The 14411-nt window shown below is 47.8% G+C and overlaps 1 protein-coding gene across 1 annotated transcript in view; it reads right to left on the reverse strand.

The window, feature by feature from the left end:
* PTPRH (protein tyrosine phosphatase receptor type H) overlaps positions 1 to 14411 on the reverse strand; it is a 32617-nt gene that overhangs the window by 13608 nt on the left and 4598 nt on the right. Inside the window, exons 3-11 of the mRNA XM_063136882.1 lie at positions 14202 to 14402; positions 12365 to 12589; positions 10302 to 10553; positions 8505 to 8777; positions 6173 to 6454; positions 4802 to 5062; positions 2042 to 2123; positions 425 to 478; positions 86 to 176 (exon numbers count right to left, since the gene is read on the reverse strand). Of these exons, the coding sequence (XP_062992952.1) occupies positions 86 to 176; positions 425 to 478; positions 2042 to 2123; positions 4802 to 5062; positions 6173 to 6454; positions 8505 to 8777; positions 10302 to 10553; positions 12365 to 12589; positions 14202 to 14402 (1721 nt within the window). The remainder of the gene's footprint in view (positions 1 to 85; positions 177 to 424; positions 479 to 2041; positions 2124 to 4801; positions 5063 to 6172; positions 6455 to 8504; positions 8778 to 10301; positions 10554 to 12364; positions 12590 to 14201; positions 14403 to 14411) is intronic.

The raw sequence follows: 14411 nt of genomic DNA on the forward strand, positions 1-14411 counted from the left end.
GTATCGAAATGCAATAAATAAAGGAATAAATCCAGCCCTGGAGTGGAAAAAGTTCCCTGGCCCCTGCCTTACCCCAGCCTCATACCTGGTACTCCATGGCGAAACCAAAGCCGCTATCCGAGAAGTGCTCACAGCAGTAACCCGAGAAAGCCAGCACAGACACGGATTCCAGGCCTCTGTGTAGGAGGGGGGAAAAGAGGAAACCCGTCTCTTTGACTGCCAAGGGGTGCCGTTCATGTGGACCCTGGCGCAGGCACACGGGTCGCCCTTGGACCCTTCTCTCTGTATTCTCCCCCTCTCGGAGATTCTGAGACTCCCTTCTAGGGGAGCGTTGTTTGACTCCACCGTTGCTTGACTTCAGACAACACTTTAAAGCAACAAGATTCTTTTCTAAAACCGAAATAAGCCTCCAAATCATTCTCACCCTGGCGGTAGCCCCATGTCTGGTTTCTGCTTCTCTAGGACATCCGTTGGCTTCCTCCTGCAAACAAGACAGAGAAACTAGGACCGATGCTTGGGCACGGTCTCCCTTTTTGCCACCATTGTCTCCGGCCGGCAGCGGTTACTGGTGGTGCCAATGTCAGTGGCCCTCCGAAACCACAGCCAGGCTGGGCAGAATTGTCTGTATTGGGGTCAGGAGACCTCACCACCACCATCACTCCTTAACTAACAGCAGGAAAAACTCCCATGCCGGTTGCCTTCCAGGGCATGACTTCATAGGCGTGCGCAGAATTTTTTTTTAAGGGGAACATTCATTGAATACTCAATCATAAAGGACATTATTTTTCATTCACATATTTATTAAACACTGTAGACACTGATGTCCTACTCTGCGTTTAGCTTGCCTGACTGTGGGAGGGGCCGTCGCAGGTGAGGATGGGATTGAGGAGATGCTTCTGAAGCCCCAGCATTGGTGGGGCTTTGTGGTGATACTGGCTGGAGGAGGGGCTTAAGAGGTGATATGAGCCTTTGGGGCCCCTCCTCCTGGCCTCTTTGAAGCATGGCTCCCAGCAGAGAGATTTCCCTTTGCTCCTGCTGCCGGGAGCAATGGTACTTTCTCAGAGGCAAAGGTTCCTCGGTGCATCAGCGGAACAGCCAGAGGACGGTTCCTGCTATGTCTGGATCCCCCCCCCCCCGGGATCCCTGCTCAATGCCCCCCTCAATTTGAAAGTTATTGCTTGAGACATCAGGGTGTGCCAGGGCACACCCCTTACGCACCCCTTTGCATGACTTCTTCATGTCTTAGAGTTGAGGGCACAGCTCTGGATGCTCCCCACCAAGGACAACAACACCACGGAAGAAAGGGCATCTCGCCATATCAGACACATAAACTTTGTGTTGGAACGCTCTTTCAGATTTTCTGATGTACATGTTACCTTAAATTATGTACCTGCTTCTTGGAATGTCACACATGCTCAGCGTGAATGGATTTCCCGCGCCCTCTTGACTGCTAAAAGACTGATTTTACAACGTTGGAAAGATAAAAGCTCACTGCCTATAATGCGATGGATGGAAGACCTAACAACACTAGCGACATTTGAAAGAATGGTATATAAGAACCAATTACCTAGGGAGGCCGTGGGCTCTCCCACACTAGAGGCCTTCAAGAGGCAGCTGGACAGCCGTCTGTCACGGTTGCTTTAAGGTGGATTCCTGCATTGATCAGGGGGTTGGACTCGATGGCCTTTTAGACCCCTTCCAACTCTGCTATTCTATGATTCTATGATTTACGAATGGACTTATATTTGGATATTTGGTCTGCCTTTACAGAAGTTTATGAGTAATTTACTCCTATTTCCCTTTTCTTCTTCTTCTATTTAAAATATTGTACTATTTGAAACTAAGGCCTTTGAAGTATGTATTTACACTTGCATTTTAGTTTTAGTTTTATTTATTTATTACATTTCTATACCGCCCAATAGCCGGAGCTCTCTGGGCGGTTCACAAGTATTGTTTTATTTTGTAAAACTTATAATAAAAATTGATATAATAGTAATAATAATAATAATAATAATAATAATAATAATAATAGCTTGCTTACCGCTGTCTCATGAAATAGAATAGCAGCAGGCCCAGGATGACTAAGAGAATCAGCCCAGCAAACAGAGATCCACCTATGATCCCTAAGGACACAGAAAAAGAAGGCCGCAGGTTTTGGAAGTAAGAGAGTGTGTGTGTGTGTGTGTGTGTGTGTATAAGCAAAGAGCCAGTGCGGTGTAGTGTTAGTGGTTAGACTGCAGCATTCCTCAACCTGGGGCGCTCCAGATGTGTTGGACTACAACTCCCAGAATGCCCCAGCCAGCTGGCTGGGGCATTCTGGGAGATGCAGTCCAACACATCTGGAGCGCCCCAGGTTGAGGAAGGCTGGCAGTGTTGGGCTAGGTCCTGGGAGATCCAAGTCCTAGTCCCCACTTGGCCATGGAGTTCACTGGGTGACTCTGGGTCAGTCACTGCCTCTCCAGCCTCACCTACCTCACAGGGCTGTTGTGCGGATAAAGCAGGGTGGGGAGGATCACGTACGCCACCTTTGGCTCTTTGGCAGAAAGGTGGGATATAAAGGTAACAAAGAAAGGCTTAATAAATAAATGTGTGTTACATAATCAAGCACTTGCCATCTCATTTGTGCAATAGCGCCTTGGGGAGAAATTTTAGATCAGCAAAATGGAATGGAGTGGGGGAGTTAAACCACGTCAACCCCCCCCCCTCCCACCAGCATTGCCACTCCAGTTCAAATCAGAACCCTAGTGGGCTGCGTCAAAGTTTTAAAATGTTGGATATATTTAGGCAGGATCTACACTACTGCTTTAAAACGCTTTATAACAGTTTTGACAACTGTTGGGGCCCAGGACACCCTCCATATACAGTTGTCAAAAACTGTTATAAAGCACTTTAAAGCAGTAGTGTTATGCATCTCTCGGGTTACATGGACCTTGGCCTGCAAGTTCCCTTTCTTTCTTTCTTTCTTTCTTTCTTTCTTTCTTTCTTTCTTTCAAAAGTGGGGATTTTATTCATTTATAGGTATTCCCCACTTTTCCATTATTTATATCTAAAGCCAGTGTCTCCAAAGTGTGGTCCTTCTATATTTGAAATAGAAGTTTTGAATATTTTCTTTTTATTAATGGTGTTGTGTTGTGAATGATTCTTGTGAATATCTATGCTTTTTTAGTCCTACACTTTCTTTTTTTCTCTTTTCTCTCCCCCCACTTCCACATTGCTGTTTTTGCTTCCCACCTTCCACCTCTTTCTCTATTTTGTTCTTGTTATAAAAGTGAATTTTAAAAAAAGCATTTTTAAAAACCACCAAATGATCCCACCAGCTCCAATCAGATCCAAGGGCCAAATTATACATTACATTAAGCATGCGTTAAAAAAACAAACAGAAATTAGGACCAACCACTCGTCTTTCTTAACAAAAAGCAGCCCGGGGGTTGGGTGTGTGATCCAGACCGGGACCACGGTGCGGGAAGTGGGGGCAAGGAGGATTAACCCTTTCCTCACCATTCTACCCCTACCTCTAAAGCTGCTGTTACTTGCAGCTTCCGGGGGGGGGGGGGTGGGGTTTGGGTAGGGGGAAGTTTGGTTGTAAAATGGTGCAAGGAAGGGATTAACTGAGAGTGCCTTCTGTCTTACCAACCTGCCCTGTCGCTGAGGTCATGCTCCTGGTAGTTCTTCATGGACCTATGGTTCAATTGGCATCCACCTGGAGAAGATCCTTCAGTGTGGTGGCCCCCTTCCTATGAAATTCCCCGCCTTTGGAGGTGAGGCAGGTGCCAACGTTGTATTGCTTTCAGTGCCTCCTGAAAACATTGTTTCAGGAAGCTTTCCTTGAATGACCAGCCGCAGTTTCACGAGAACTCAGGTTTATCAGAATATTGTTCTTTGAAAAATAGTGGTTTTTAATACGTTTTTATTCTTTTATTCTGTTTGGTGCTCATTGCTACGAAATCTTTTTGGATGGGGAGTGGCATATAAATATTGTAAACAAATAAACAAATTAATTAATTAACCCCCCCATTCGTGCACAATGATCCCAAACTGGATTGAGGAGAGGCAGTGACTTGAGATTTTATTTTATTTATTGCATTTATAGTCCGCCTTTTTTCCTCCAAGGAACCCAAGGCAGTGTATATAATCCTCCTCCTCTCCATTTTATCCTCACAACAACAACCCTGTGAGGTAGGTTGGGCTGAAAGTCTGTGACAGGCTCTAAGTCGCACAGTGGATTTCCATGGCTGTGTGGGGACTAGAACCCGGGTCTCCCGACTTTAGCCTCTGCACGTCACTCGCACACAGCGGTGGCTTGGGAGGGATTCCTGGTTCTTTTTGGGGGCGAGTTGGCCAGCGGCTTTCTCGGCAATGACGTCTGGATGTACCTTCCCCGGGAGGGGCGCTGGCAGGAGCTGGAGTCCCTCAACACCACGTGGTTCCCTCCCCCTCCCGGGCTGGCCGGCCATGCCTCTGCGGTGGTGGATGAATGGCTGTACGTCTTTGGAGGTGAGTTGCAGTCTCTGGGCTTTATACTGTTAGTTTTACCCTACCCAGTGCCTGTTTACCCTACCCTGTGCCTGTTTGCTTTCTCTTCCCCTCCTTATTGTTTTATTATGATTTTATTAGAATGTAAGCCTATGTACATTGATGGTGCTATATAAATAAATAAATAATAATAATAATAATAATAATAATAATAATAATAATAATAATAATACACCACACAGGCCGAATCTTTCCGTGTTTTCAAATTACACACTTAATGCATCACGTATCCCCAAGATGCTCCATGAAAAGTTCCCAGGTGTCTCACCTGCACTGTCGGTGGGGCAACACAAACTTTGAGATACGTGCTGGTTGTACCAGCAGGTCTCCACTTCAATCCAGTAACGCGTGGCCGGTTGCAGTTCACGAATCACCATTGACTCTTTGCAGCTTGGCCAATGTCCCCAAACCTTGCCTGACACAAGGACCTTGAGCCCGCTGATCTCACGAGACGGGCATATCCAGGACAACTCCAGGCTGTGGCCCCCTCGCAGGGCCTGGCATTTCACATCTCTTACGTACTCCGGCTCTGTACAAGCAGAGAGCAAAGGGAATCATGGGAGTTTTCTCTCTCTCTCTCTCTCTCTTTGGAGGCGTTTGTGTGACAACTGCTTTACTGAACCCTTTGATATTTTTACAAAACAAAAAGAAGGGTGAAGCAGAACTGGAAACAAAATCGAATCTAACCTTGACTGTTTCCAAAGCTAACTAATTTTTTTTTTAAAAAGTGCTTCATTACAATGACAAGAAGTGGCTTATTGTTAATAATAATAATAATAATAATAATAATAATAATAATAATAATAATAGGTATGTTGATTATATTTCCTCATAACGTACCCAAATGAACATAAAAGTTCCTTACCTTTTGAATGTTCATGTTTCAGCACATCATAAACAATCTCAGTTTTTCCATTCCTTCTCTTTATCAAATGTAACTTGTTAGCTTAACTATGTACCCTGCATCGCATACTCAAATTCGCCAATCATCCAGAGAAGGAGGATTCATTTTCTCTCTTTTATTACTACTTTTACTATATTAACTTTTGAACTCTTGAACCCTCAAAGTGACATCTAAGAGGTTCACAGGAAGGCCCCAATCCATCCGCCAATTTCACCACCATGAGGCCCGTCTGTCTCTAGTTATTCTAGATTGGGGGGGGGGGGCAGCCCGATGGACATGCCACCCCCGTTGCCCCTCTCTTCTCTCCACCCCACCCCACCCCAGCCACTGCTGCCCCTTTTCGCTCTGACTTCTTCTTCTCCAACTGCCTCCCAATCTAAGCCGTGCTTCGAGGGGTCCTTTCTTAAAGTGAGGCATTCTGGGTGAAGTGGCTCTGGAATTTGCCTGTACCGCAGCAGCGGAAGCGATCTTTATAGCCACCTCACCCAGAGGCCTGGCCAGCTCTCCAGAAAGCTCTCCCAATTCACCATCCAACCCTCTGAACCTTTTCAATGCAAGCTATGCTGGGCCTGTGCAGACATTACCCTCTCTCACGCCTTGCCTTCCACAGGACTGTGACTGTGAAAGGCAGCGTTTCCTTGCGTGCCAAAACACAGTTCCTCATTAGATCCCCCCTCCCTTTGATTCAGCCCCACTGCCCCGCCCCACCCCTTCCGGTGACCTGAGGATAAGTACTTGTGACCCCTTTTCGCTGGACGCCGATGCTGTAAGTCATCAGGTCTCTCTTTTCCGCCACGCTCGAAATGGTGAAGGTGTAGTTGGTGCTCGGAGTAAGGCCGCTCAAAAGAGCTGTTCTTGTTGAAGGGTGGTCCAGATGCAGGTCATGTTCTTTGGACTCGGTCAAATTCTTCCACTGGAGCTTAAAGCCTCTGAGATCCGAGCTCAGGGTCTCCCAGGCTAACTCAGCTGTAGTCTGGGTGGTGTTTTTGACTCTAAAATTAGTAGGGGGGAAGGGGGCTGAAAGAAAGAAAGAAAGAAAGAAAGAAAGAAAGAAAGAAAGAAAGAGGCAAGGAGTTCCATCAAACCTATTTTTCCCCTCTAGTTTGTCTCTGCGTTTTTTACCTCCATTCCATAAGCGCGTCAAGGGCTCCATCACACACGGCCCCTTTCACGTGGGTTTTCACTTGTTTGCTCTTCCACTCCACACACCCCTTCTCCTTCCTCCTCGAGTTCATTGGTTGTGGTACTCTGATGGGTGTGGGCTCTCCCCCCCACTCACCCCACTCTGGCTTTGTTATCTAGCAATTACTTTTAACGTTTCATCTGGGCTCCGTTTCTGCGAGCAATGGGGGGGGGGCAGTTGGAGCACTAAAAAGTCCATTCAACTGACTAACAAGTCCCTACGATGACCGTGCTGGAGAACCGCCCCGCCCTCCTCTTTCATCATCAAGACTCCATTAGCACACGCTCCCAACAAAGGAAAAAACGAGAGGGGAAATAATCCAGACTTTCTTCGCACCAAAATAAAACGCAACAAGGGGGGAAGGGGCAAGATGAGTGCAGGACAGGGACGATGCCATGTGAGCACTGCGCTGCAACTCCACATACCAGGAATGGCAAGTGTGCGATAAATCACTGGTGTGATGGAGCTCAATATGTTAGAAGCAGAAGCAAGTCACAAAGATATCCTTTAAGGTAGGGGTGCTTGGCTCTCCAGATCTTGCTGGACTCTAATTCCTATCAGCCCTGGCCAGCATGGTCAGGTATGAAGTGAACCGGAGTCCAAGAACATCTGAAGGGCCACCCCTATTTTAAAGCATAGACACGGCTTCTTCCTCCACTTCCTTCATGGACGCCCGCACTGCTCTCTGTGGATCCAGCAGGTCTTTGTTGCAGCTGCTCTCTGCACCAGTTCAATGTATTCTCAGCACCGCTATGACTTAGGCCTGGTACTTGCAAACAACAGGTGAAGTGGTGAATCTGCTTCTCTTGAGTGTATCACTTCCGACTGCACACAGAGAAGGGCTCCCACGTTGTCAATCGCATGGAGCTCATGTTCACCCTGCCTTCCTCAGACAAATTTGGACTTTCAACTGGCGTTTGTTTTGCTAATTCAATATTGTTGAACCTCAAATTTGCAGGCAAAATATGGCCCAACTGGGTCCCAATCCAGCCTCCTAGGGTTCCCCTGATAGCCATGTCCCCTTTCCCCATATGAAGGTTTGAGGCCTACAGAGGCAAGGTAATAAAGTCAGGCCTAGAGGCCTGGGTTTTTTGTGTGTGTTGGGAGCAGGTATCCCTGAGAGGAGTAGTTTCATTTCTCAGGTTAAGATTAATTTCTTCAAGATTGAAACAGTACTTTTTGTTTTGGGGAAAGGGGGTATAAAAAGAGAGGAAACAATCACTCAGAGAAAGAGAGAAAGAGAGAGCGCGCGCAGGAAAAGACGAGAACATGAGGAAGCAGCAGCTGGAAAAGCCTAAATGCAGCTAGGGTGCCCCTTCCCTGCCCTCCTAGACAAGAACAGGTAACAGGGCCAATCTGGTCAGGATTTTATAGAGCTTGCCTCACTGAGTTGAAAAAAACCCTGTCAGAAGGCCCCTAAGAAAAGCAAGGCCTGTTTGTTCGGTGAAAAGGAAAGTTTCCCACAACAGAGAAAGGAGCATCCTTCTCAGCTAAAAAGTACAGACCGTAACAGCCACTGTGCATTGTCTAATTCTTGGTAGTAGCAAAACGCACTGACCTTCACTGCGCCGCTGCGTGAACCAATTCTAACTCTGTAATGATTGCCAGCTCCTCTACTAAATAAAAACACCTATGCAACTGAACAGTATATAGAACTGTGAAAACTTCACACCTGACTCTTTGTCACGCTGTTTGCAAAAATCCACTACAATGGCGCTCTTCCCCACCCCATGTTATCGTCACAACAACCCTGCAAGGCAGGTTAGACGGAGATGCGGTTGACTGGGGAGCTCAATCTGGTTCTTCCCAGTCCTAACTGGGCAGTCTAACCACTACACCGCACTGCCCATAGTCCAAGCCACCCCTCCTAAGAGTTGCACTCACCTGTCAGAGTCCACTTTATGGCTTCTTTGCTCTTAATACCGTTGATCTCGGAGGCCAATTTCACCTGGTATAGGTTTCCCGCTTGGAGATTATCAATGGCGTGGTTGGTGCCACACGTGCTCCCGTTCCACAAGGGATCTGTGGCATTTTCGCTGAACCAGCTCACCCAGTACAAATATTGCGAACTATTGCGGTCTGCAGGAGGATCCCAGGAAATGGAGAGGTTGTGGGTGCTGTAACTTGTCACCCTTATGTTCCTGGGCTGTCTTGGAACTGGAAACAGAGCGGATTTATTTAATGCACAGCAACCCCTGCTGGCACTGGAGAAATTGGGAACTGGGACTGCCTTTACCAGCCATGAATTCCACCCCTCCAAGCCACAAGCCTCTGGCTTGGCCTCAACAACGGGCACCTTTAACTTTTGTAAACCATCCAGAGAGCTTCGGCTACGGGGTGGTATACAAATGTAATAAATAAATAAATACATAAATCTTCAGGCAGCTGCCTGTGCCCCTGGGCCAAGGAAGGGCCCGCGACTTATCCCTGCCCTAAGTACCCCTTTAACTGGTGCTCTGATCCAAGGAGGGCTGAATGGCTGGTTCTGCCAGAGGCCATTTAAATTCCCCACAATGCCCCCAGCATCGCTCCAGGGCATTGTGGGAAATCCCATGGATGCCATTTTGATTTCGCAGAATGCCTCCGAGGGACTGGCACTCTGGGGCATTGTGGGAGACGTAAACAGTGGCTCCATCAGAGCACTGCTGTCCCGAATGGCTCCGTCACCTCCCTAACCCTACCAGTGTTGTAGAGATAAATGTTGAAGTGCAGGCGCTCATCATGACAGTTCCTATGGCGACATCCCCAAACAGAGTCCAAAATTGCAGGCCGCTGTGTGAATCTATGTCAACAAACCAGTTCTATACATGTTCGCCTGGCGTCAACATTGTTATCTTTTCGGCGCCGGGTCAAGGCTTTTCTCTTTACCCAGGCATTTAACAGCATTTAACAACGCTAAGTTTGTTTGTTTTTTAACAGACCCCAGAACTGTTGTTTTTTAAATGGATACCATTGTTTTTATACTGTTTATGTTTTTGATGGTTGTAAATTTTGTATACTTCTAATGTTCACTGTTTTAACTTTTGCAAACCACCCAGAGAGCTTCGGCTATGGGGCGGTATGTAAATATAATAAATCAAATCAATCCAGTGGGAGAGGATGGCTCCGATGTCGGTGGGGCAGTGAATCCACCCTGGGTTTCAGCCAGAACTCTGAAGGAGCTGTCTAAGGTGCTCCCAGCCTCCACTGTCTCCCTCAGGAGCAGGTATTTGTCAATGAGAATCAATGAGATTTTGGAAACAGGAATAGATCCCGGGGTGGGGTGGGGGTGCACTTGTGTTATGCAATGATGTAAAAATATCAAATTAGAAATGTTATAAGGTTATTCAATTTATGTATTATGTTTTTTTCTTCTTCTTGTGTTGTTGTGATTACTGTAGTATTGTATTAGTGTATTGTTAATCAATAATAATAATAATAATAATAATGGAGCAGGTATTTGCAAAGTGAATGGATCTTGATTGCTCTTTTGAGACCAAGCTGCCCCGCAAAATACTTTGCATTACAACAGGGAATAACACTTTATGGTTGGGGAAATCCATTCCCCCACCCACCCGCAGCTCCTGTGGGTTCGATTCAGGGAGAACAAGGGCACCTGGGCAGCAGGTGAGGCCAGCATCCCTGCCCATCAAAGAAGGGCCGGCGCTACGCCCAGTGAGCTCTGGCTCCACTCCATCCTACCTGTGGCGGCAGTTATGGCTGTCCCAGGACTGCAGATGTCGGTGACGGTGACGGCGTAGACCACAACGCTGTATGCCACTCCAGCCTCCAGTCCTGTCACCCAGAGTGGGCTTTTGAAAGTATCGTTGCAGGACGCCACGCAGACCTTGTAGCGGTAGGAGTCTGCGCCATGGTCACTGGGTTGTGCCCACCGAACCCTCAGCGAATCCACGGTGCGATTCTCTATCGTGACATTCAGGACCGGAGAAGGCACTGAGACAAAAGAAACAGGAGGGCTCTCAAGGCTCTGTCGTCTGCGGCTGTTCGATTCGGGGTCACGAGTGCGTCCTGCTCCAAAACCTCGCAGCGTGGGCTGCTCCTGTTCAGGCAGCCAGCTGGCCAGCCAGTTATGCCCTTTTCAGGATACTCCATGCCACGTCACCCTCCTGGAGGACAGGCAGCTGTGCAAGGCCATGAACGTTTTCACGGAAGGAGGCTCGTTTGATTCCTTCTACTACAGTGGTTCAGGCAGTGGAGCCTAGTGGCTCCAGTGTCAATGGGGCAGCGAATCCGCTCCGGGTTTCCACCAGAACCAGCCAGCCGTCCCTTGGATAGCTCCTTTAGAGTTCTGGCTGGAACCCGGAGCGGATTCACCGCCCCACTGACATTGGAGCCACCTGCCTCCACTGGGTTTAGGGGAAAGTTAAATCTGGGTTAACAGACCGACCAGTTATGACTGACTCGGTTCTGCTGTTTTATTGCTGCCGTGCTGTAGTTTTACTGCCGTTTAATTAGATGCATACGCTTGCTTTTATATTGCTGCTAAGAGCTGTCTTGTGGGCCCTGATAAATGGAAAGACATAGCAGATTCTAAGCGAATTAAAATATCTTACTAGGAGTTTTCGGGTGCTTCTAGACAAGGCTTTTAGAGTGTAATCACCCTGCCTCGTTCAAAGCATTTGACATCTTTGCCTTCCATTTGTAACCCTCCTTTGCTCTCTCACTGCTTCCTCCATCTTTTTTGTTTCTACAGAACATTTGTTAAGGAAGAAACAGCGGAATAGCTGCACAATGTCCTTTGATAGGTAACGTCGGGATGCCTCCAATCTGCAACCACCACCCACTCCACCCCCTGAATCATTTATGGTTGTCAGCAGTAAATATACTACCAAGCCAGTCAGGGGGAAAATGAATCAGGGGTCTGGAAACAAAGCTCTATGAAGAGAGACTGAAAGAACTGGGCATGTTTAGCCTGGAGAAGAGAAGATGGAGGGGAGACTCTTCAAATACTTAAAAGGTTGTCACACAGAGGAAGGCCAGGATCTCTTCTTGATCCTCCCAGAATGCAGGACACGGAATAACGGGCTCAAGTTAAAGGAAGCCAGATTCCAGCTGGACATCAGGAAAAACTTCCTGACTGTTAGAGCAGTGCGACAATGGAATCAGTGACCTAGGGAGGTTGTGGGCTCTCCCACACTAGAGGCCTTCAAGAGGCAGCTGGACAAGCATCTGTCGGGGATGCTTTAGGGTGGATTCCTGCATTGAGCAGGGGGTTGGACTCAATGGCCTTATAGGCCCCTTCCAACTCTGCTATTCTATGATTCTATACCCTGCAGGGACGGGAGGGCATATTCTGTCCTCCATTCCTCAGGGTTACCCTGTCAGCCAGCATGTTCTGCCTTTGGTGGGCAGGAAGAAGGTACATCTGGAACTGCTGGCAGACGTCTGGGTGACCTATAGTAGATCACCAAGGACTTCTGACTCTCAGATGTCTAGCAATAACAGCAACAAAATGAAACCCATCCCACCCTAAACTACGCTGCTGAAATTAAAGGTAACCCGGAGTGGATCTTTGTTTGGAAGAACCGTGAATGTCATTCAGTTCTGAAAACAAATTCCTGGATTAAGAATTCTTTAATGCTAAGTGTCTGGCTTTGCCACCAGGCTTCGCTTGCCAGATTTTGGGTTTCTAGCAAAAAAAAGAAAGTAGGTCCCGCAGGGCTACGGTATGCCCAACCCTGGCATAGAAGGTACACGCCTTGCTGTCCCTCCTGCTGACAGTAGATGACGACACTGAGACTCACTGGTGGTCATGTTGGTGGATGTCCCCTTGCAAAGTCTTCCGTCCAGTGTTGTGTATACTGTCATGGCGTAGTCCTGCCCAGCCAACAGCCCTGAGATGTAGGCCGTGCAATTTATAAAGTTGCCTTCAGAGGCCATGGAGCAGCAGTCAACTGGGTTTTGCCAGTGTAGAACTACAGAACTGTTGGTCCGCTCCCCTAAGGTAAGGTTCCCCACGGGACTCGGGGCTGTGCAGAAAGAGAATTACAGAGTCAGAAACCAGCCAGCTCTGTCATCCCAGGGGTAAACCGAGTCCCTAATTCACAAGAGCAGAGGGCTGAGGTCAATTTCAGAGAAGCTCTCGGGGATCACATCCCAGTGGTGGGCGGAGCTAAAGGCAAAAAGGGGCAGAGCCAAAACCACCAGCATATTTTAATTTAAAGCTCTTACTATCAGCCCCTAAAGCCTTAGAAGAGGCAATTTAACTTTTTTTGAATGGGGAAAAAATAACACAAAAGCCAGGGGGGGAAACAAACACATGTGTTGGACTCCAGCTCACATAATCCTCAGCCACACTTGTGGGAGCTGGAGTCCAACACATTTGGAGGGCACCAGGCCAGGAGAGGCTGATGTATGTCACAGTATGTCACATTTTTTCCTCCAAGGAACCCAAGGCTGCATACATAATCCTCCTCCTCCTCTCCATTTCTATCCTCACAACAACCCTGTGAGGTAGGTTGGGCTGAGAGTCTGTGACTGGCCCAAAGTCACCCAGTAGGTTTCCATGGACGAGTGGGGACTAGAACCTGGATCTCCCAGTCGAACACTCTAGCCACTACACCACACTGGCTCTTCGTCTTCTTTGTCAAGCACTTAAGCTGACACACGCTAAAAAATGCTCAGGAGTGTTAAGAGCTCCCTTAAACAAGCGATTTATTGCACGCTCGTGATTGGCCAGTCACGGAAGTTTGTGGGTCCATTAAACGACATCGTCAACGACTAGGATGGCTCCTGCACTATCCCGTGGAAATCCCGTTATTAAAATTACCACAGACAATGTGGTAACATCTGGGGAAAAGCAAGATCGCCCAGTGTGTAATTCTGGCATTGCACAATAATTCTGCCACTAGATGGTGCTGTCTCAATGAGAGTAAACTGAGTATGCCGAGGGAAGTACTCGAACTCAACCACATGGCCATTTAATTGAGCCAATTGCAATCCCAGAAAGAAAGCGGAAGCAGAAAATGATAAGGCAGCAGAATTTTTTAAAAATGTAGAGAAGCTCTAAGATACCCTTTGAAAGAGTTTCAGATGGTGTCTAGGAAATCACAGATCTGGTGCTGGGTCACTGACTCCTGACCTTGTCTCCACAGCCATTTGCACCGTTGATGGCACAAGACTTCTCTGGGGGACTTCTCAGGTTGCCCCTCTTCCTTCCCTTTCATCCCTGACTTTAAAAGGCTCTCCAGGACCTAGTTGCCCAAAGACCTCTGGTATAAGCCATACTTGCCCTGGGAGGGGCCGTAGCTCAGTGATAACAGCACCTGCTTTGAATCCAGGAGGTCCCAGGTTCAATCCCTGATATCTCCGGCTAGGGCCAGGAAAGAATCCTGGCTGAAACCCTGGAGCCACTGCTGCCAGTCAGTGTCGACAATACTGGGCTAGATAGACCAAGGGCCTGACTCGGTATAAGGCAGCTTCCTATGCCCTTCCCCTGGCTCAAAATACCCCGTTCCTGGATTTGGGAATCAGAAGAAAACTGGCAAAAATGAGCCGTGATTCAGCGCACTCATATTCTACTTCTAGAACTTGGGGTTCCTCTCGGCCAGAAAATGGATCGTGCCCTTTGCCTCGACTTACTTTTGCACGTGGATGTGGTGCAGTTGCGCAGGGAGGTGCAGTTTGCTTTCACAGACATGTTGAATTTGCACTGAGGGGCGAATTCGGCCTTGAGGCCGAAGCAGCCCAGATCCTGCACCATCATTTCCGGTCCAGTGACGTTTGCCGGGCAGCGCAGGATGGCGAAGGTTTCTTCGACTGCCCTGGGATCTTTGGAGCAATCTGCGGAGA

This window comes from Elgaria multicarinata, chromosome 11 (genome assembly GCF_023053635.1).
Source record: "Elgaria multicarinata webbii isolate HBS135686 ecotype San Diego chromosome 11, rElgMul1.1.pri, whole genome shotgun sequence".
Taxonomy (NCBI): domain Eukaryota; kingdom Metazoa; phylum Chordata; class Lepidosauria; order Squamata; family Anguidae; genus Elgaria; species Elgaria multicarinata.